This window comes from Crinia signifera, chromosome 7, assembly GCF_055691185.1.
Source record: "Crinia signifera chromosome 7, ASM5569118v1, whole genome shotgun sequence".
NCBI lineage: Eukaryota > Metazoa > Chordata > Amphibia > Anura > Myobatrachidae > Crinia > Crinia signifera.
In genome coordinates, this window is record NC_139223.1 from 68,591,960 (window position 1) to 68,615,734 (window position 23,775).

The following is a 23,775-nucleotide window of genomic DNA, read 5'->3' on the forward strand; positions in this document are numbered from 1 at the left end:
GTATATAGCCCTGAGCCAAATAATGACCACAATAGCATATGTATATATGATATTACTAGAGCTGCAGCCACAACATGGAGTATAAGAAACATAGCTGCTGCACATATCCATTATCTATTCTGCAGCTGCCATCTAGAAGAGACAAATGTCTTACCATGAGGTGGGTAAATGTGGACCCACCTCTCCTACTGGTTATACTGTGTTTATAGATTTATTAAAGGGTCACTTCAGTCTGCCCCCTCTGCTCTGTCCCTTTCGCCATTGCCATTGATGTAATCAGCTGTTCCATTTATGGAAACACATTGCATAAGATGTATTTTCTAAAGTAGTAAAGGTTATTTTCATTATTTACATTTTTAAATATGTAGTACTACTTCTTTTCTACCACCAGATGTCACATCAGTAAACCCATTGAAACCAGTGCTGAAACACAATACCTGATGTGGGTTTTCCTATAAAAACAGGGACATAGAAACACAGAATTTGACAGCAGAGAAGAACAGTTACGGTATAAATGCTAGACAACAGTTACTAGGTCGACCACTAATGGTCAACAGTTACTAGATGGACACCTTGAAATGATCAACATACCCAAGGTCGACATTGACGAAAGGTCAACATAAGCTTATGGTCATCACGAACCCCGTATAAATGTACCGCTGTGCTCGCCATGTTTGGGGCAGACTATTATATTCCCAATCTATGCCCACTTGTATAATAAAGTATGAAAAAAGATCACCTTCTTTGGAAAAATGTGAAAAACTCGCATCGACAAGTCAATGACGACCATAAGCTTGTGTCGACCGTTTGTCAATGTTGACCTTGGGTGTGTCGACCATTTCAAGGTGTCGACCTAGTCACTGACGACCATTAGCGGTCGACCTAGACATTGTCTATGACGGCATACCAAGAAGAACCACATTTTTGTTGGGAGCCAATTAATCTACCACTATTTTTGGAGTGTGGTAAGTACAGTAACTCATACACCCAGCAGAAACCCACACAAGTATGGGGAGAAGATACAAACTCCACACAGTAAACGTAGTAGTGGGAATCAAAGCCTGCCCAACAAGCGTATCCAATATTTTACCGCCGCTACCCCTCCACTGCGAAAAGCTCACTCACTTTATTAGATTCCCCCAGACATTGCAAAGCTTCAAACAGGCACCGAGAACCCATCTGTTCATTAAAGCGTACGCTTCCACATAACCTAGGCCAGTATTCAATGGCCGGGGGTCGAGGGCAGCAGCGAATCCTGTGTAGGATTCGCTGCACTTTCGCCCAGATTCTCCCTACTGGGAGATTCGCTGGCAGCCGCCCGTTCACATTATTCAACGCGTCAGGGGCTCTCAGCCCCTGACGGCGATAATTACCCTCTGCGGCGAATTGCATACGGCTCTCTCCTCTGCTGCTGTGGCTACAATGCCACTGCAGGGGATTGAGCGGAGTCACAGCGGGGGAGCACGCTGATGCTGCCAGGAGCCCCCGCACAGCTTGAGGACGGGGACGGGTCCAGCAGCAGTAGCAGACCTCCAGCTCCAGCAGTCCCAGCGCTGACATCTGCTATCACCACGCTGGGGCTGCCAGAGCCGGAGGACTGCTGCTGCTGGAGCCTTCCCCGCCCTCAGGCTGTGCGGGGGCTCCGTGTTGATCAGATCATGTGCCGGAGGTCTGCTGCTGAGAGCTCGTAAAAGCAGCTCCTGTCCTGCACTGTGCACTGCTCTATCTCCTGTCAGCGTCTCACAGCAGCAGGACAAGACGCTGCTGGTGATGCTGCTGCTGCTGCCGCTTGTCAGAGGCTCTGAGTGCGATGAATGGTGAGGGCAGCTTGCACTGCTTTGTCCCCCACTGCTAGGATACACAAGTAGGGGGGTCCTGAAACTCCCCCTGTATTTTCTGCATGACTTATCCCCCATAAAATAAATCATGAACCGAAAGCATGGAGGAGTCCGGGTGTCTGACAACTTCCCCCATTACAGGCTGCTGCTGCTGCTGCACGGAGCTCTCCTGTGTTCAGGGCTGCCCCACACAAGTGGTGAGTTAACTGTTTGAAGCCCATGGCTTCTGTAGCAATTGCTCATGCATACCCTTCAGTGTATGCTTTATTTTATAAAGTACATGCTCAGTTCTCCATAAAAAGCTGCCGAATGCTAAATGGAGAATCATGGCGAATTTCAATGGAGAAAGCAGTTCTCCATTTGAGCATTGAATACACTCTCGGCGAATTCCACTAAAAACCCCATTGAAAATCACAGGCGAATTGCGGAGAATCATTTACGGCAAATCGGCAGACATTCGCTGTTCATTTGTGGCGAATTGCCTCCATTGAATATGGCGAATTGTTTTTTCTAACAGAAAATTCGCCGTTTAACCCAGCGAATTGCCAGATTCACTGAAAAAAACGGCGAATCTGAGGCATTGAATACTGGCCCTAGTATCAAGGCTGCACTCTGTACCTGCTGCCTCATGTCCTGGCCATCTTTGGCATGGTCGCTTCCTGCTTTCAGACCTCCACAGCTGCACCTGTCTGTCTCCCCGTCCCTCTAGATTATAAGCTCCTTAGGGCAGGGCCTGTTCGCACAGCCTTCTTCTCAGACACATCAATTACAGCTCTTTCCTACTCCGCTACCATCTATAACCGTAGCATTTCTCACTTGTAATCGTTCAGCTCTACCAACGACAACCCACCCCTGGCAGTACACGATCGACTCCTTTACTTCCCTACATCTCAGCTGTATTGTGTACTGAGAATTGTGCTGCTAATTGTTACCTGTGATCCGTGTTTAGTTCAGTGTACCCTGCATTGTTCTGTATGTCCCATACACGCACGCAGGGGGGTTTCTGAGTACATAGAACCCCCCCGGCTGCCAATGTATCGTGCAGTGAGATTCTGATTTTTGTAGTCCAGAGATCAGTGGCAGTGTGTCTGTGGCTCTCACTCTGCAGCTGCAGTCTCTGTGAGGTTGAGAGGCAGCAGCTCCTCTCACATGTTTACAGCCTGAGAAGAGAGAAGCGCACAGGAGCGGCGCTGTGTTCTATGGGGGGCTGTGCTGACTATATATAAAGGGACTGTGCTGTCTATCTATGGGGGGCAGTTTTCATTGATTCTGTAACCGTGTACGGTGCTGCAAACCACTTGCGGCATCTTATAAATAAAATGTAATATTAATGATAGCCCAAGTCCTCCAAATGAAACAGAATGAGTCAATATATGTTAATGTATAAAAGGCTAGAAGCAATAAGAACATTCTAACACATGCCCAACTGTAATAACAAAGCAACAGCAAACTGAATGGAATTTGTAATAGATCGGTGATATTAGAATAAAGACTGACCGGATAAAATTAATTATACAGTAATAAAAACTTACGTATCATAAGTGTAATGAGAATGCTCAAACCGATGGCAAGATCGTGGGGTGACTTTGTAGACACCTGAAAAAAAGAAATGAGATCATGTTATTAGCAGATTATTCATAAACAAGCAGCAGTAAAACATCTCTACTATAGAATACCTACATCTACAACAAATGAAGAATTGCCTGTGCAGTTTTAGAAGGATCAGGAATAATGCAACCCAAAGAAATCAATATCAGAACTCACCTGGTTTTGATAGGCAGAATCTATTAATTCCTTTTGTTAGGTTATAAACCCCAACATGCTCCGGTGCATTCCCATCCTGGTAAAACTCCTGTTTTAAAGAAAGGAAAGTTATTAAACCCCAGAAATGTTTACACTTCTTAAAATGAGACATGGAATTTAAAATGAAAATAAAATGTTATGTATCAGTAGTACAGTGTAGATTTTGTAAGAAATCTTCAGTAAAGATAGTAATGTTCAGTGCAGAAACTAAGGGGTCTATCCAATTAGGTGCACTACTGTTGGCAATTGAGTTTTACCCACGCAGTCAGGATCACCTTCTGTATCAAGCTTCATTCAGTAGACACACACTGGAAAGGTCTTTGTGGTATGATTGGTTTTATATAAACTGGAACTGGTCATAACATGAACTTGTAATGAGAACAAGGTAACTGTACATGAATAACTTCTCACTGCATGCTGCATCTGTCTTTCTCCTTCATGTAACCTTCAGACACAGGAAACAACAACAAACAAGTATATACATACATCACAGACTGTAAGACACACAAACACAAATGTGACAGCACCGCCTGCTGTCCCTCCAGTGTAATTGCAGCTTAAGTCTCATCTGATGTAGTTTTCTCAACACCACTTCTCAACAGATGAGGCTTGATCCACGAGACCCATCTTTCTGGATAGTCTGTGATGTCTTTCTCCAACCAATGGCTTGGTGAGAATGTCTGCAGTCATCTCTCTGTTGGGCAATATTCCAAGTTAAGAAGACCTTGTTCCTGTAGATCCTTCAAGAAATGGTATTTCACATCGATGTGCTTGGTCCTTGGATTTACCCGTTCTGTTTGAGCTAATGCGAGACATCCTTGATTATCTTCAAAGATTTTTGTAGATTCTACTTGTTTCTGTCCCAAATCAGCTAACAAATGTCTTAGCCATATTAGCTCTTGACTTGCTTGAGCTGCTGAAACATACTCTGCTTCTGTTGAAGAAAGTGCAACGCATGATTGCTTCCTACTTGTCCAACTGATCGGTCCTTCACCAAGTAGAAATATGTGTCCACTTGTAGACTTTCTGTCATTAGAGTCTCCAGCCCAATCTGCATCCACGTATCCAATCAGATCACAATTTCTGCTTGCTGGAAGATTAAGCACTAAGTTAATGGTTCCCTTTAAATAACGTATTACTCTTTTCACAGCATTCCAGTCCATCTGACTTGGCTTGGAGACCTTTCTGCTTAGAGTTGATACTGCTGTAGCGATGTCAGGTCTGGTAATAGTGGCAATGTACAGCAATTTTCCTATTGCCTTTCTGTATTGGTGATTATCTGGTAATGATGTACCTTCATTGTACATTTCCTTTATGTAGTTGGTCTCCATGGGAGTACTTGCCGGTTTTGCATCTTGCATCCCAAACTCTTCGATGGCTTCCTGTATCTTTTGTTTCTGGTTTAAGGTAAAGTCGCCGTTTTCTTCTCTTGATATTTGAATACCTAAATAGTGTGTTATATTTCCTAGGTCTTTTGTTTCAAATTCCTTATTCAGGATCTGCAGTAATTCCACTTTATCCCCTTCTTGCTCGAAACATACTAGAAGATCGTCCACATAGATTAACAGGTAGATCCACCTGTCAGTTATCTTCTTGACATATAGGCAGGGATCTGCTTTGCTTCTCACGAAGTCTTCCTGTATGAGGATTTCGTTTAATTTTGTGTTCCAGGCTCTTGCCGCCTGCTTCAGACCATATATACTTTTCTGGAGCTTGCACACTAGGTCTGGACTTTCAGGGTCTTTGAAACCCGGTGGCTGTTCCATGTAAATATCCTCTTTTAGCTCGCCATGTAAGAACGCTGTCTTTACATCGAAGTGTCTTACTTGCATATCCTTTGCGGCTGCTACTGTAAGCAATGTCCTGATGGTTGTGTGCTTTACTACTGGAGCAAATGTCTCATCATAGTCCTCTCCATATTTTTGTGAGTATCCTTTGGCTACTAGTCTGGCCTTGTATCGCTCCACTTTTCCATCTGTGTTGTATTTAACTTTGAATGTCCATTTGCTGCCTATGGTTTTCCTTCCTGATGGCTGTTCTGTTAGTATCCATGTCTGATTGTCATGCATGGATTTAATTTCTTCTTTTGCTGCTTTTATCCATTTTTCAGCTTCCCTTTCTGGTAAGTTGGATATTTCTTCCCAGGATGTGGGTTCACATATACTAGTGGTACTAGCTTTATATGAGAGACGCACTGGTGGTTTGCCTTTGTTCTCTCTGCTCGAGCGCCTTACTTCACCTGTTGTGCACTCTTCCATACCTTTGGTAATTGGTTCCAGACCGACTTCAACCTCTTTGATGGTATCTGTTGTGGTGGTGTCACTAGAGTCAGCGTTGTCTTCTTTATCCAGATCGGCTGGAATCATTACTTCATTTCTTAGTTCCTCCACAAAGGTCACGCTGTTGCTTATGGTTATCTTATCTGTCTTTGGGTTCAGAATTCTGTATCCTTTGGAACATTCACTGTATCCAACGAAGATTCCTTCTACTGCGCGATTCTGCAGTTTACTTCGTTTTTCTGCTGGAATGTACATAAATGCTTTACATCCAAAGACTCTTATGCGTTTCACATTTGGTTTCTTGCCATGCCACAACTCATATGGTGTTTTCTCCACTGTTCTTGAGAATAATCTGTTTTGTAAGTACGTGGCTGTCATTACGGCTTCACCCCAGTATTTGTCAGGTAGTCCTGAATCTGATAACATGCATCTGATCATTTCTGTCAGAGTCCTATTCTTCCTTTCAGCTACCCCATTCTGTTCCGGTGAATAGGGTACGGTCTTGTGGTGCTCTATACCGAGCTGTCTCAGGAAGTGTTCTATTCTGTGACCTGTGAATTCACCTCCATTGTCGCTACGAAACACTAGTGGATTTCTTTGAAATTTATTTGTAGCCATTGTTATATAATCCTTTAACTTGTCCAGTACTTCATCTTTGCTTTTGATGAGATAAGTAACTGTGTATCTGGAGTAGTCATCAGTGAAAGTCACTATATATCTGTTACCGCTTGGTGTATGTACTTGCATTGGGCCACACACGTCGCTGTGTATGAGATCTAGAGGTCTCTGGGCTCTGTTCTCACTTTGTTTTGGAACTGTCATTCTTGTGGCTTTGGCTTTTATACAGCATTCACACCTCATGGTTGTTGAACAGTCTGATACTGTGAGATCCTTCGTTAGACCTCTCTTTTGTAGTTCCTTAATGCTGTCTGGATGCCTATGTCCTAGTCGTCTGTGCCACATGTGAATACAGTCGTTGTGTTCGTGTGTGCTTAATCTCACCTGTTGTACTGTCGTGTCTAGGCGATACAGGTGTTTCTCTGCTTTGGCTGTGGCTACTGTTTCTGTTCCATTCTGGATAAGACACATCTTGTCTTGGAATTTAACAGTAAGTCCTTTATCCGTTAAGCACTTTACAGATATTAATCCGCCTTCCAATCTGGGAACATATAGTACATCTTTAATTGGTATTGTTTTGTCACTTTCATTAGTACTGGAGCATATGAGCATACCATGCCCTTTACCTTCTGCAGTGATATTGGTACCATCTGCAAGATAGATTGCTTCTCTATGACTTGTGTCAATCTCGGTGAAGAAATCTCTGTCGCTTGTCATGTGACTTGTTGCTCCTGAATCTATGAACCAACTAAAGTTTGTATGTGTTACTGTCGCTTTAAAAGTTCCATTCCACTTATCTGTGCATATATCTGTGAGTGCAGCTTTCACTTTCTGCTTGGACCCTTTTAAAAGTAGTTTCTGCTGTTCTTCTTTCCATATGGAACACTGTCTTTTTAAATGCCTGATTTTCTTACATCTAAAACATGCTCTTGTTTCTTTGTTAAGCACCCTGATGTCTGTAACTTTGAGAGATTTTTCAGAGTCACTGTCCATACTATCCTGTGTGATTTCTTTCCTGCGCTGATATTCATCTATAAGCCTATTTTTCACAAATTCTAGTGTGAGTTCTGTTTCAGGTCTTGTTTCCAAGGCATTTATCAGTGCACTGTATGTGTCTGGTAGACTGCACAGGAGTATGGCTACTATGTGACTGCATTTCAGCTCTTCTCCTATAGATCTGAGCTTTGCTACCATTTCCAGCAATTTACTTATATGCTCTTGCATAGTCTGCCCTTTGCTAAGTCTCATCTGGTACAGTTTTCTTAGCAGGAATAATTTGCTGTTTAAACTGCTTCTTTCATGTAGCTTCTGCAATGTCTCCCACATGCCCTTTGCAGTGTTTTCTCCATTTAGATGGACTAATTGATCATCCTCAACTAATAAGCCTATAGTTGCACGTGCTTGTCTGTTCTTCTTGTCCCATTCCTGGTAATTATCACTTGGTCTGTCTGTAGTTATGACTTCCCACAAATCATCTTTAGTCAGCAGCATTTCAACTTTAAATTTCCACAGTTGGTAGTTATCATTAGACAGCTTGGTTACTGCAAGTCTAAGATCTGTGCTGCTTGCCATCTCTTCTGCTTATCTGCTATTCCCCTTGAGTTATACTGTAATACTGGGTTTACTCACAGTTGCTTTGCAGATCTCTCAGAGATGTTTCTGGTGCCTTAATCCTTGTAAGATTTACTCCTGGTAACTGGGATCCTCTAGTCTGTGTCTGGGCCCATAACCTGTTGGCAATTGAGTTTTACCCACGCAGTCAGGATCACCTTCTGTAACAAGCTTCATTCAGTAGACACACACTGGAAAGGTCTTTGTGGTATGATTGGTTTTATATAAACTGGAACTGGTCATAACATGAACTTGTAATGAGAACAAGGTAACTGTACATGAATAACTTCTCACTGCATGCTGCATCTGTCTTTCTCCTTCATGTAACCTTCAGACACAGGAAACAACAACAAACAAGTATATACATACATCACAGACTGTAAGACACACAAACACAAATGTGACAGCACCGCCTGCTGTCCCTCCAGTGTAATTGCAGCTTAAGTCTCATCTGATGTAGTTTTCTCAACAACTACAACAACCACAGCAGCCCAAACCCGTACAAAACAACTCCGGCTGCAAGCACTTTTTTCTGATGTTGTCAACGCAATAGCTACTCTCACCCTTCGCATCTTATTGAATTGATTCCTATGAACATCACAGGAGTGCCCCAACACTGTACCAAAGGTATCCCAAAAAATGCTAATTTTCCTGCTCTATGGGGTTTGGGGTAATACTAGAGCTGTTACAAGCCATGAAGGGTCTTCACCCGAACATTGGAAACACGTTGATGCCATTAGAATCAAAGCTTTTCATAAACATTTGTTTCTAGCCATGCCAAAAATTTTAAATGTAAATAATCCTTGCATTATTTCCCTAGTAATTAGGGTGGTCAACCCCGGGATCGGCGGGTATCCCATGATTTGGCCCCAAAATCGTTGGGATTTCAATCCTGGCATTGGAGTCTCCAATCTCAGGACTTTGGAATTAGACTGCGCATGTGCAGTCTAATGACGGGCAGCGTCTGAGCACTCACTCAAACGCTGCCCGGCTGTCCCTACCTGGCAGGCAGCTGTGCACAGCATGATGTGATGCTAAAGGTCACACTGCGCAGGCCGCACCCCCACAGCACCTGCCCCACTCTCTCCACTGCCACTGGCCCAGCCGCTCAGTGCGGCACCCCTGCACCACCCTCCCCGCTCACCAGCTTCTCCGTCTGGCCCGCTCCACAGCCACACTGCCCGATGCACCAAATATGTAAGTAAATGTGCGTGGCAGTCGGTTGGGGGGGGGGGGGGGGGGGCGTGGGAGAATTTTTTTTTTCTTAATTAGGGATTACAGCATTGAGCATTTTTCAATCACGATTCCCGGGATTGAAAATATGCCCTGGGATTGGCATCCCTACTAGTAATGGAACTTTAGTGGTACCCCCTTAAGACCTCCCACAATTCATTTTATTTTGATATCATATCCAGGGTCGAATATTTCATTTGTTTTACCAGCGTTTTTCTACTATACATTAGTCAGAATCAGAACAGGATACATATGAATTACAAGGAAATGAAGAATCATAACAAAAAGGTTCTGCGACTTTATACAAAACAACGTTTCAATAAAAGAAACCAAAGGGATCTGCACACCGCAGACTGTAATGTTGGCTATAATAAAAAACGTCACAATGTAAAAATGCCCTATTATGTATTCACATAAAATTCCTCACCCACCAGTGTTATGCCATGTGAAAGAGAGCAACGCAGCATGTATCCAGTCTGTCTGAACTCTATACCAACAATGTCCTCATCCGTGACTTCAAACTCTAGAGACTTGTTCTTCCAGCACCAGTCTTCCTGGATGATGCTCGCTTGGGAATAAAGAACAGAGAGGACAGTATGACAGTCTGCATTAGAACACAAATTACTCACAGGCTGAGCAGTTACTCATACCCCTATCACATCGCATTGTCGGTTTGCACCCGGAATTTTGTATAGGCTAATTTCCCTAATTCCCCTTCCTTCCTACCCAGAATTTTGTACACAGGTCCAGCCTGGGGGCGACTTGGCTGAGACCCCTTTCAGGCTGTTGGCCCGGCTCACCAACCCTGGTTTGGCGACATCCATCCCAGCATGTCCTGGCTCTTCCTATGCGGTTAATGGGTGCTGGGTCATATCAACACTACACTGCGAGCCGGTGAAACATTGTTCAACCCTGCTCGATACCCAGGTTTAAATATTGGGTCTCTTGACCTGGTTTATTTGAACTGGGTGCTTTCACGCTGCACAAAATCCTGGTTTACTGTGCATTCACGTGAAATAAACCAGGATATTGAAAGGCGTATAGGATGGAAAAGGTTTCATCCTCTCTAAAGTCTAGCAAGAAAAAAAAAAAAAAAAAAACACAAATTGCTCATACATAGTTCATCGCATCCCAACAGTACTGTACATCGCATCCCCTACAAGTGCCAAAATCGCACGGCACCTTGAAGTTCAAAACGCACAGCACATTAAAATCGAAATGTGTATGGGCACCTTAAGTTCTAACAGTAATCACAGTGTAAGTAAGAGATAATGGACAAGATGTATCAAGCTTCAAAAAGTGATAAAGTGGAGAGAGATAAACTAGCCAATCAGCTTTTGTCATTTTTCAAACCCAGCCTATAACATGGCAGTAAGAAGCTGATTGGCTGGCTGTTTATCACTCTCCAAAGATTAGTATATCTTGCCCAAAGGAGGAAACTGTACAGGGTGCATGAGCACCATTTTATTTGAAACAAATATGAAGGAGACCTTCAGGAAAACTAATCTAAGCAGCAATTTATCTGTCGAGGACACCTCCATCCATATATTTCAGAAGGGTAACCACAAAAGCCTAATGAAGAGCATTATGATCCGGTTTTTAATTTATTTTTTAATCGGGATCAAGTGCTGTATAGAACGATTTGCCTTTTCACATACACTGAATATAAGTTTAAAGCCCACTATACTGTATAGATGATGAGACCAATAATTCATTGATGCATTGGAAGCACCATCTAGGGCTTGTGCAATTGTATCTTTTTTAGGTTTGGATAAAACCTATGTAGCTGTATACTGGTTATAGGCGAGAGCCTGGCTAGCAGAGAACAACAGGTCCTGCAGAGATGATAAAACAGGCATGTAACAGAGCAAACAGAAAGAGAACAGTCCTAAAATACTAATGCTGCTCCAATCTGTAACTCACAATATGGTAGCAGCTGCAGTAAGAGCAGGTTTATCTGAAGAAAGTCTTCTAGTGTGCATAGAATGTACCTTACCTTTATACCGGCCAGGTAAAATGTCCTCATATGTGAAAGTCACACCTTCTGTCTTGCTAGAAATCTGCAGGGTGCGCTTCTCTCTCTGCCGGCTCATGGACTGCAATGTCACAGTCAGGTCCCCGCAGGCATCTGAACCACCAGAAAGGAGCATTGGACAAACGGTTTGGAACATGCACATTGAGAATAATATACAGCCCACTAGTAAAGTATTAGCTATACGGAGAATTTAAATATATTATGATACTGATGCAGAGATTAATACACGCAAGTTCTGCAGATGGATCTTGCATCATAGTTACCGACTTCTATGCTGCCCCTCAGCCAGATAACTGAAGCAGGGGGCGTGGCCATCGTCGGGAGGTGAAAGGGGCGGTGCCATACAGGATGCTCTATTAGGGCCGAGAGGGGGACCCAATTTCTGGGAGGGTTGGCAACCCTGTCTTGCGTGTCTTTGCACTATACAGGCCACACAGCTGAGTCAATTCTTCACTTGTGGATGTAGGGACGTAGCTGGGTGGTAATGGGTTGTTGCATGTCGGCTAAGTTTAACGATGGCTGTGTAAATTGGGTGTACACAGACACCAGACTGTTTTCAGAAAGTATTTCTTGCACACTGATACAGCTGCTGGAAGCGTGTACATAAATTGATTACGATGGCTATATAACCAATCGTCCACGTGTGTACATAGGGTTCGTGTGGCCATAAACCTCTGCAAACAGTGAATATCCCAAATTTTCTTCATGCAATAAGTGTAGATGTAATAACGACCAAGTTACGCTCAATTCTAAATTGACACCTGCGTACTTTGGTGCCTTAACCCTTTCGAGTGCCAACAGCTGTAAGAGCTGTTCCAAATATCCACTAAATATGCCAGCATCGCTCCCATTTGTTATATAAATTCAAATAAAAAATGTTATGTAAAAAAAAGAAAAAATTATAATTCCTATATGAAAAGGTAAACCGTAAGGGTCATGATGAAAAATATATGTTTGCTTGCCAATTTTTACAGCTATTTTGACAAATTCACTTGGCACTCAATGGGTTAAAGAATGCCTAGCAGGGCAACAAGTTGTTCTATTTTTTTAGAAACTAGTATATAAAAAGACCTAAACCTAGATTAATAGATCTGTGAGAGTCTGTTATTACATTATTGTACAACCCTGTATTCCCTATACTATAATCAGTGGGGTCTCTATCAGATTTAGTGCGACACCGTTTCAGCCACTATGCCTAGGTGGGATTTTGGAAAGCCAGCTGGAGTAGTAATAAAGTCTTTGTAGAAGATACTAAAGGATTGCTTCAGGCAGGTAAAATGAAAACATAATAGCTAAGACACCAATAGAAAAAGTCCCAGCAATAAATAACCATGCAATGCTGACTTCTCTCAGATGAGGGGGTACCCCTGATTTAAAAGAACATAAAATAAACTTTAAAAGTTTGTGTGTTGTACAAAATAAACATACCTAGACAGGACACTTTGCCAGAAACAGATGCAGTAAACTGTAAGAAGGACACATCCATAACGGGTTTGTCTGTTACAGTCACCGGGTACATGGCGGGTTTTAATGCAAGGCCAGCTTTCACCTCCGATTCTGGTATGAAAACCTGCAATAAGGGACAATTAGAAACTACGTATGTGTTCCTACAGGACCGTATGAGACACAAGATACAACTAAGGCTAAGCACTACGCCAATCATATATGCTGTAACATCCCCTTAACCTGAATTCAGCAAATGGATATTCACTTTGTATTTGGAATATACCAGTGGTTCCCAAGCGTTTTTGAATCACGGCGCCCCTGAGTATCAGAATTTTTTTCACGGCAACCCTAGGGCAAGAGTTTCTCATTGATAACACCAGACAAAAATATTAAACTGTATTTAGATCTCATCCTTATGGTCAATTATGTGGACAGGATTCACTTCTGGTTGTACATAATTTGCCTATTACATTGGTCATAAATAATATGAATTGGTCCTGGGACACCAAACCAGGGCACCTCAGCAAGTCCTCCAAGGCACCATGGCACATAGCTTGGGAACCACTGGAATATACAGTAAAGGAAAGGGGTATACAACTGTGAAATAAGAAGAATGGAAATGTGTCCAGTGCAGTGGACGTGCTCACTTGAGATATTGAATATAATGATAATCACTGCACCTGTACGTTGTAGGATCCTCTTCTAGCTTGGAAGCAGAAGGCTCCTTGAGTATCAGACTCTGTTGATAAGACGGTGGTCCTTTCCTTGTCTTGCGGTGTTAGAGTAACTTTATATCTGCTCATCGCTTTAATACTGTCAGGAAGATGCGTGATGGCAATTTCTCCACACAAACTAAATCTGCAGAGACAGCATTTTCTCATCAGCCACACAAATATAAATCACAATTGTGTAAGAAATAAGGACGCAGACCCGCATTTCCCGAGTCCTCTCACCTTGCTGCTATGATGTCTGCAAGCTGTGGCGTGTTTGGGGCGATCTTCACCGTGAGTGTGTCAAAGTATATATGTTCCTTCTGAGCATCAATACTGTATGTCCCCGCTGTCATGTTTTCCAAACGGAAGGAGCCATCAGTGTTTGTTAGAACTATATATAGCAATAAGAGAAGGGTTAACAAACCTCTGTCATTTGGCATCTGGAAATATACCCTACATACAATGTCTATTTTTGATCAAATTAACTTTCATTTTGGTGCATTTGACAACACAATCTTTCGGAATCAGTTAGACAGCACTGTGTACTAATGGAGCCTATGGGCCTAATTCAGACTTGTTAGCAAAGCTGTTTTATAGCAAATGGACAAATACGTGCTGCACTGCAGGTGGGGCAGATGTAACATGTGCTGAGAGTTAGATTTGGGTGGGGTGTGTTCAAACTGAAAACTAAATTGCAGTGTAATAAAGCAGCCAGTATTTACCCTGCACAGAAACAAAATAACTGCTCCGCATCTAAAGGGGCCCATACACGGTGCGATTGCCATGCGATGCACGCTCCCACGGACATCCTATCGCACAGTTCAAAAGGTATGTGCTGCACATACTATTTGAACAAGCTTTAGATCATATCGCAGCGTACGCAAATCGCATGCGATGCGATGTAGTCCAAAACTCATGCAATTATTGCAGCGTGTATGGGCACCTTAACTCTCTCTGCACAGGTTACATCTGCTGGACCTGTATTTGTCCGTTTGCTAAAAAAAGCAGCTTTCCTAACAGGTCTGAATTAGGCCCCATGCTCCTGCCTATATCAAATAGGCTGCTGTATTCATTCCATTCATCAAATCAGTTTGCCATCACAGACACCCATTTATGGTGCGTACACATGTAGCAATATGGGGTGGATGAACGTTTTGAGCAATACTAGATCGCTCAGAACGCTCAGCACATAGTGCTGCACAGCGATCTGTCAGGGCCAGTATTCTCTGTGAGAACACTGGCTCTGACCCCAGCCATTAACTAGATTTATCCAGCGTGCTGGATAGTAGCTGCCGGGGGATAGCAACGCTTGGGAAAACCCAGCTCTATTGCTATGCCCCTACACGCAGCGATGTAGGGCCATTGTCTGAGCAATGTCGTTAATAAGTAACATCGCTCATAAACTGCCATGAAATCGCTACCTGTGTAGGCCCCATTACATAACTGCACAGGCCCATACAATCCCACTAGATCAGCACACTGGTCTCCTGACAAACAGTGCTTCTGGTAGCATTCTATAGAACATACTATACTTGGAGACATCCATGAAACTTGGTGCATAGGAACATTTGTGTTACCTACAGCATAGCATCAGATTCTAGATATAATTTTTGTTGTGCAGTGTTTAAAATGAAAGAAAAAAAACATTTCACTGGCTGATATGGGTATCGCAACAGTTGTCATGTACAGTAGGTCTCTAACTTCAGCGACTACAATAAGATTCCTTCATAAGAAAAAGGTCTAGTGCAAGATGTACGAGTCCACGCAGAACTCAGGTTCCTGCACTCGGATCCATCCGGTAATCTGTAAACCTAGATGTAAGTTATGAATACATGTGGAACTGAGCGATTTATTCATGCATGAGGTAGGTCTTTACCCTTCATTTGATTGTTGAGTGTAACGACTGCATCAGCAACTCCTTCACCTTCTGGCCCGTTCAAAACCCGTCCAGTAACAGAGAAACCCATCACATGAAAGACAGGCTGAAATGAAGCCAGACAAAACACATATCTTCATAAAAGATCAATTTATATTTCTGTTTTCATGCATTGTGATATGTTGTAGGAAAGACTTTCTGAATACAACACAATAAACAGACTCCCTTAAGCGGACCCTTAAAGGTCTATAAGGGTCCATTAAATTAAAAAATTTTCACTTTACAAAACTTTTGACAAACTGAAATGAATAAGCGACTCAACAGCAGAGTGGTCTGTGAATCAAACACTGTAGATAATGTTGTGAAATCCATCTGAGATCAATCCCCAGGCAGTTATTTTTTTCTCTTGATTGTTTGCTTATTCATTGAGGGTTTTCTGGATCTTCTGTACCTGTTGCAGCAGCTCCTGCCCTGCTGTGGTTGGGAAGGGAAGGTGGATAGTTGGATTCTTGGTCTGGCTGCTGCAGCTTCTCCTCTGCTGCGGGTGGGTAGGTGAATAGTTGGAGACCTGCTATGGCAACTGCAGCAGCTTTTGCCCTGCTGTGGTTGAGAAGGGAAGGTGGATAGTTGGACACTTGGTCTGGATGCTGCAACAGCTTCTGCCCTGCTGTGGTTGGGAAGGGAAGGTGGATAGTTGGAGACTTGCAGTGCCTGCTGCAGCAGCTTCTCCTCTGCTGTGGATGGGTAGGTGGATAGTTGGAGACCTGCTCTGGCTACTGCAGCAGTTTTTGCCCTGCTGTGGTTGGGAAGGGTAGGTGGAACAAGAATTGTAGAAGCATAAACTTTCGCCTGTACGTCGGACAGGCCTTAATACTAGTTACAAATAATTTTGCTATTCAAGAACTGGCCATTTCTATATTTATTGTGCATATCTCTCTGTTTATTAATATTACTATATGCTTACTCCAGTCCACCCCCATCCATTTCATTCTTTTGAATTCTTTAAAATGCTAAATAAATATGTTCATATTACAATTAACTAAAGCTCAGGTTTTTTATCTTTGACACTGTTCCATATTTTGGGAAATATGATTAGAGGTTCAGCCACAGGCTGCACAGATCTCACATCAAACTCAACACGTCTCACCTGCAGATCTTGATAGGGAACACAGAACACAATATTCTATCACACATTATGCTTTATGTGTCTGGGGGATCAGAATGCCAGCATTGGGGCTATAAGGATAGCCTCCAGCAAATCTATAAGAAGCAGTAAATTACCACTCATAGGATATCACCCCCATAAACTGTAACTACAACTAAAAACATGGCATTGCTTTTCTCTATACCTACAAACCTTTTCAGCTTATAGAAGAATGTAAATGTGTTGGTTAAAATAAAAACAAACAAAAAAGGATAAAAGCTGGTCATAAAAAGGTTTTATACAAATCTTTGCTTTACCTCCAATTTGAGGCTGTCGTGTTCCACATTGAAATCCAGCCTGGAGGGAGCAACATCAAATGTAATTCTCTCGCCTCTGTAAAACGGGATCTGTGGAATACATGAAAAGGGGAAATTCTAGTATGTACAAGTAAGCATGTCCTCCCTACATTAAAGCATAGGAGGATATTCCAATGAAGTATGAGGTCCGACCTGAGCCACACACACTGTGGGGTACGGGTGCCGGACGGGGTCCCGACAGTCATTAACCCGACGTCGGGATCCCGACTGTTAAAACACCGATGGCCGGGTTCCCGACGGCCGGCGGCTATTTTCCCTCGTGGGGGTCCACGACCCCCATAGAGGGAGAATAGAATAGGTGGCGAGCGTAGCTCGCCACCGCGCCCGCAGCGTGGCGAGCGCAGCGAGCCTGCAAGGGGCTTTGTTGCGCTGGCCACGCTGTCTGAGGCCAGGCAGTCGGGATCCCGACGTCGGGATAATGACTGTCGGGATCCCGACTGTCGGTGAGTCATACTACACCCGTGGGGTACTAGTATTACCAATGTGTACTGCAAAATAGAAAAAGAAGCTTGAGTACCAGATTACAACAATGAATAGCCTGGTCAGGATTCATGAGCATTAACAAGAGGAGCATATGCCTATAAGCGTATGTACAGACAGGGACGGACTGGGGGCATGACCTCGCAGCACGTGTCTCTGTATGACTGGTTACCTCCTGGCACTTTGCTAGGCTGAGATGCTTGGTCAATCCATGAAGGAACGGCAACTGGGTGTGTTCAGCATAATGTGGAACTGTGTGCGCTGTGGGAGTGTAGGAATGCTTCTTTCGGACGAATCTACTGCACCAATGTGGCCTGGTGTAAGTCCGGAAGAATAGATGACTGTTTATCTTTACTATGGATGTATGGGGGCTTTGTGACTATATACTGTACAACTCAAAATATTTGCAGAAGTCAGCTTGGGTCTTCACACACTCAATGCATTTGCAGAAGTGATCTAATTGCATGCGGTTAAGAATCAGGCCCAAGAAAAAATTATACATAATAATAATAATAATAATAATAATAATAATAATAATAATAATAATAATAATAATAATAATAATAATAATAATAATAATAGACCGGGAATACATTTATAAAATCTTTAAAATTTCTCTACTGTCTGTTTTAAAAACCTTAATAATTCTATCCACCACTCCAAACCCTTTATGATTTTCAAGCGGGGGAAAAAAAATCAACAGCAGAACATTATATGCCATGGAGGTCAGAGGGGTTTTTATTTTTATACAGTGTCATGTATACCACTGGTACCAGCGAATGGAGGATGGCAGTGGCATTTTCACTATAACAGGTATAAAAGGACAGTATCTCCACGGAAAAGATGAAGAAGCAAAGCAATATATGACCAGGGCTGCAGATTAATAGGAGAGAGTGATCAGGGGACCCGGTTAGACAGTGGAAGGAGGAATACTTAGGATATAATTTACTGGCGTGAGAGGCAACAAGCAGCTACTGGAAGCAAAGGGTTTTTACTAATATGGTACTACGGTGATTATTATCTTTTCGATATAAACTAAAGAAGTGTCACAAATACCACCCACCGTCGGGAACTGCACACAGTAAGTACACTGGTCAGCAACAACAACACTTGCTTTAGTCAACAGGTAGTGCCTCGGTCATTCCCAAGTAGGACAAACCAACCGACAATGCGTATTCCAGCTGGAAACACTACTTACAGAATATATCGTCCTGCATCCAGCCTCAATACACCATGAAGTACAAGATGCCTGTCTTGAGTGAGCCACTAAGTCCCATTAAACTCGGCTAGCATTCGGCATCTTTTTTTTTTTTTTGCTTAAAATTAATCTTACTCCCAATGCGCTATAACTAGTATGCACAAGGAGCGGTTGCCGATTCATTCGATATCCAACAATTGTATATTGCATGTGCAACAGAGCACAAAGGAACTTGACATGGACAAAATCCAAAGCAAATGCATCATAGCAGTGCATACAGACACACAGATATACAAATGTTGTGTAACATATTAACCTTGCCCTGGAAGAAGAGCACCTGAAACGCGTCGGCGGCAGTGGCGGATTGGACTATATTGGGGTGAACCTACCAAATGCTAAGGTATTTGTGGCCACTGCAGGATGCACTTCCGGACTGCATCCCTGCCACTTTTCATCCCTTGCTGGCTCCAAATACCCTTAGGGGTAAGAACTCATTCCATCTTTTTAGAAAATATAGATATTTTTTACCATGTTATTTGCAAAATAAATTTGTACATATTTTTAACTCAATCTCTGGTGCCTGGTAATATTATCACACCAACCTATCTTCTACTTATGCCCATGGTCTGAGGGAGACCTTAAGTGATAATTAAAAAGGCAGCCAAAGAAGGAGCGCAGGACACTGGTTGCTCAAAACCACCATTCTAGTATATTAATCAGTACAGCCTCAGGGGGCATCCTGCTGGGCAGAGAGGGGTTGCAGCAATGATGTAAACCCTGTAAAGTCCTGTATATTCTAAAAGGAACAGAGTACTGTAAAAAAGGACTTCAATTAATTGCTTCTTCAGCTCCATCAAACTGTAAAGCGTTTTCCAACTGGATCCATCTGTTCCTATATCTCCTAATACACAGGTTTTCAAACTCGGTCCCCAGGACCCCACACACTGCATGTTTTGCAGGTCTACTCACAGATTCAAAAATGAAATAATTAGCTCCACTTGTGGATCTTTTCAAATGTGTCAGTGAGTAATGAATACACCAGTGGCACCTGCCAAATGACCTGGAAAACGTGAACTTTGTGGGGTCCTGGGGACAGAGTTTGAGAGCTACTTTCCTAATAAATTACTCCATACCACATCAAAGCATCAGCGATCATTTCCCAACTTTGAGACGAAGGGAAGAGGAACCAAACATCATGGGACATACAATTGTTACCAATACTTAATAAGTACCAACAAACTGACTGACTACTGGAAGACATTCAGCCACAGAAGATTGATCTAAGCTTGTGCTGCCACCCAACCAAAGTGAAAAGACTGCACAAAATGCCTCTGATTAAATTGTACTTTGCAGGAAAACTGAGAACAGATTATTGGAATCAGCAAGAGCCGTTGTTGATGGGTTTATCCAATAAAGCCTCATGGTTAGTTGCAGCTATAAAGAGATTAGCAGTCTAGTCTGAGTGAAATAGCAGATGTTCATTAGACAGGAGAAAAGCAGTTGAAATAACCCCTCACTTACCACACTGTAATCCCCACTTGGCAGTGACTGGAATATAAAAGATCCATCTTCTTTGGATACAGCATGACACAGGTAGGAAACAGATTCATCTTTCCCTTCAAAGCCCTCTACTGGCGACAGGTTGCAGCCCAAAATATCCTGCAATGTTTAAATTGCGAAGTCAAAACATGCAGTCACATGCAGTAAAAGCCCAAGAAGAGGATTTGTCTATAGGTCACATTTCCCATTGCTGTAAGTGGATTATTTAGTACATTAAACAAATATGCTCTCTCTCGCTCGCTCTCTCTACTACAGCTGTCACCCTTTACTTCACGTTCATAAAAAGATCATTCAAATGATTACAGGCAAAAGTGTAATTGCCCGGTTATCGTCAATTAAAATAAATTAAAAAAAAAGTTTTTATTTTTTTAATGTCATTTGAAAAAAAATGGGAAATAAGTGGAATAAATAATGTCAACTGCTTGCCGGGACATGAAAGTATCTTATGCTGGCCACACATTAGACCAACTTTCCTCCAACCATTCAACTAGTTGGTTGGATGGAATAAAAATCTGGTACTGGGTAGGAGCAAATGTAATTGTAGTTGTCATTTGTTTCCCAAATCGGAAAATGAACAACTGTCACTCAGACAATGTACTGTAGCTGGACCTATTTGATTTAAACAATTTCACTGAATGTTTTTGTCCATTCTCCTGAGTTTATGAGCAAATTGCTTATTGACATTTGCCAACTAGTTGGATGGTTGGAGGAAAGTTGGTCTGATGTGTTGCCAGCATTACTTACATTATTTGGTCTAGGGATGGGGTGGTAAAAGCTCGGAATGTTTTAACATTCATAACCTAATGCAGGCCATACATCTCACTTCTATTTCCCATTCTGCCAATTAGATTCACCAATATCATTGGTGATTTGCCTGGGAGGGAATTGGGGAAACATCTTAAAAATTCCAACTAGCCAATTCTAACCATTTTTATACTGGAATAGGGAAATCGACATTGTCCAACACTTTGTTTTTCTCAGATACATGTATGGACCCATTAACACTACAATGTTAATTAAAAAAATAAATGGAAGGGACAAAAATGGTTCACAGCATATCTAGTCTTCATTACGGGGAACCTACATATGTTGTACATTTTTTTAGATTGTGCTAGTAATATGAGGTATGGTGGGAGAACAACATACCTAAAAGACTGATATTTGGAGCAACGTAAAAAATTTCTTAATTAGAAAGAAAATTGTGTATCCATATAGCCCACATTCTGATTGTTATATGTGGTATAACCAATGTATTTATTACTCCCAGCTAATGGGTCACATGGTATGTATTGATTCATGTTTATCAACAGACTGTTTAGAATCATTCGCACACATTAGGAGATACTACAAGCAAATAGATTACTTATCACAATAACCCCCATGACCATCAGACACAAGCCTTCAATACTCCAACATCTAATTATTGATGCTGTACCTCTCTTGTGATGGATGACGAGAAAAGCAGAAACATGACACCTTTCATTGGTTCTCCATCACTCCGAACAGAGCCAGTGACGTCATAGCCAGCAACAATAAGGGGGCTCGCTGCATGTGCGTTTGACTGCGACACCTGAACAGCTGTGGTCGCCTGAGACCACGAATATAAACATGGAAACAAAACAGCACAAAGGTAAGAAAACAATATTCTATCTTTACCATCAATATGATTTTAGAAATTGGGTGGGCAAAAGCAGTACATAACAGTATGTTATGCATGCTGCCACACATAAAATGTTCTGTGGCTTTCCAGACATACACTCATGCTTCCATGTATTACTGTATCTCATCATAGGTGACCAAGCTCAGACACACTGGGGCCTATGCAGAAGTGCATGCTCAGAAATGCAAGCCAATAAAGGATTGCAGTGTGGGCTGTATTATAGACGCAACAAGCCTTATGACCTCAAAGGATGAAAAGTGTTGTGAGGGGTCATCTTCATGTAGGCCCAGTGCCACATAATTCTGTGTACCTTTGAACTGTGGCAGGTGGTGGTCACACAATCAGAGCAGCAATGCAGTATGCTCCACCTGCCTCCAAACCTCCAGCTAGTAAATGACTTAGCATCAGGGCCATAAGTAGCGATGTGCAAAGTATGCATTGCACACAGCACATGTCACCTGGGGTTGGTACAAAGTCTATTTTGCATCGGACGATCCCTGCCAGCAGTTGCACTCCTCCGCCCAGGTGTCAAGCTGACTGTCTGTGCAACCCCCCTCCCATTGTCTACAGCACAATGCCGGGGAGCTCACTCCTGCTCTCTGAGCCCCCTCTCCCCCTCATGCCAGCTACAGCACTGAGAGCAGCATTTTAGGGCCTATACTCCCCAGCCCAGCCATCAATCTGACTCTGCGCACCTCCCCCGGGGAGCTGACTACCCTACACACAATCCCTCGTGCTGCCTCTCACACACCGGCAGCATCAAGCAGGGAAGCTGCCACTAACTATCTAATATGCTGGTGCTTTATAAAACATAAAATTAGTACAGGAAACTACATAAGGGGCTCTACCTGGTGCAATTTTTACAAGTGACAATACTGTGTGCTGTAATGTGAATTGCTACTATTATGTGGTCATGCTCCTTCCCTGTGGAGCCACACCCCTAAGCTTTTTTGGGCGCACTGTCCCTATATGTAGAGGGGGGGCACAAATTCCCTATCTGGTACTGGGCACTGTTACAGCACTGCTCAGCGTGTTGTGGTGGATGGCTGAAGATGCTTCCATACGGTGCAATAGGACAGCAAAAGGAGCGTGTTTTGATTGGCTCCTGCTAATGGGTGGTTAGGGCGCTAGTGCACTTCTTTGCCAATGGGCTGTAATCCCTGAATAAAAGGCGTGTTCAAACAAATGCTTCTTAACCAGACAGAATTATAGCTTGTAGCTACTAGGCACATATGCTGCTTTTTCAAATCTGGATGCATCTTATAAGGTGTACAGCCCTTTATGTGTGTGGAAACATTGTGTCGGCCATTTTGCTACTAACCCTAGTAAAGTGCATCTGACATCTAAAATCACTAACATTTTAACAACTCATGGTGTACAGTACTTTCTAACAGACATAAAATATGCACATTTCCAAAATGTATAATACTAATCTAACCCCAGTAAAACATTTCTATGTTTGTATCAGATTTTAATAAAATGTTCCCAGTCGCACTGTGGGATTTGCCTGAAGCTGAATACACACATACACACACTATCTGTCCAATCTGGCTAGTTAAAACGAAAATCTGATAATGTCTGAGAGAAAATAACAATCAACCGTTATATCACAAAAGTCAGAAAACAGATCAAAACGGTTGTTCATTGTTAATCAAAAGTATCGGATTAAAAGCCAAACATCAATTAGCTGAAAGATTCAAAACTAACATTAGTAGTATGTCAGTACCAGGGCTGTGGAGTCGGAGGAAATTTCGAGTACCTGGAGTCGGATTCGGCAAACAATGCACCGACTCCGAAAATTATAATTAATTACTTCTCTACTGTAAGAATAAAGACCAATGCATGCAGTGCCTCACGTAACCGCAAAACGAACACGTTAAGTGACCGTGAAAAAGCATGCTTTT

At 42.6% G+C, this 23,775-nt stretch overlaps 1 protein-coding gene across 1 annotated transcript in view; it reads right to left on the bottom strand.

Annotated features, from left to right (window-relative positions):
- The window catches only part of LOC146020295 (BOS complex subunit NOMO3-like), a 66,899-nt gene that overhangs the window by 27,014 nt on the left and 16,110 nt on the right, over positions 1-23,775 (bottom strand). Inside the window, exons 7-17 of the mRNA XM_083153289.1 lie at positions 21,647-21,799; positions 20,173-20,310; positions 16,914-17,003; positions 15,453-15,558; positions 13,817-13,967; positions 13,544-13,721; positions 12,846-12,987; positions 11,379-11,510; positions 9,814-9,950; positions 3,603-3,690; positions 3,371-3,434 (exon numbers count right to left, since the gene is read on the bottom strand). Of these exons, the coding sequence (XP_083009415.1) occupies positions 3,371-3,434; positions 3,603-3,690; positions 9,814-9,950; positions 11,379-11,510; positions 12,846-12,987; positions 13,544-13,721; positions 13,817-13,967; positions 15,453-15,558; positions 16,914-17,003; positions 20,173-20,310; positions 21,647-21,799 (1,379 nt within the window). The remainder of the gene's footprint in view (positions 1-3,370; positions 3,435-3,602; positions 3,691-9,813; positions 9,951-11,378; positions 11,511-12,845; positions 12,988-13,543; positions 13,722-13,816; positions 13,968-15,452; positions 15,559-16,913; positions 17,004-20,172; positions 20,311-21,646; positions 21,800-23,775) is intronic.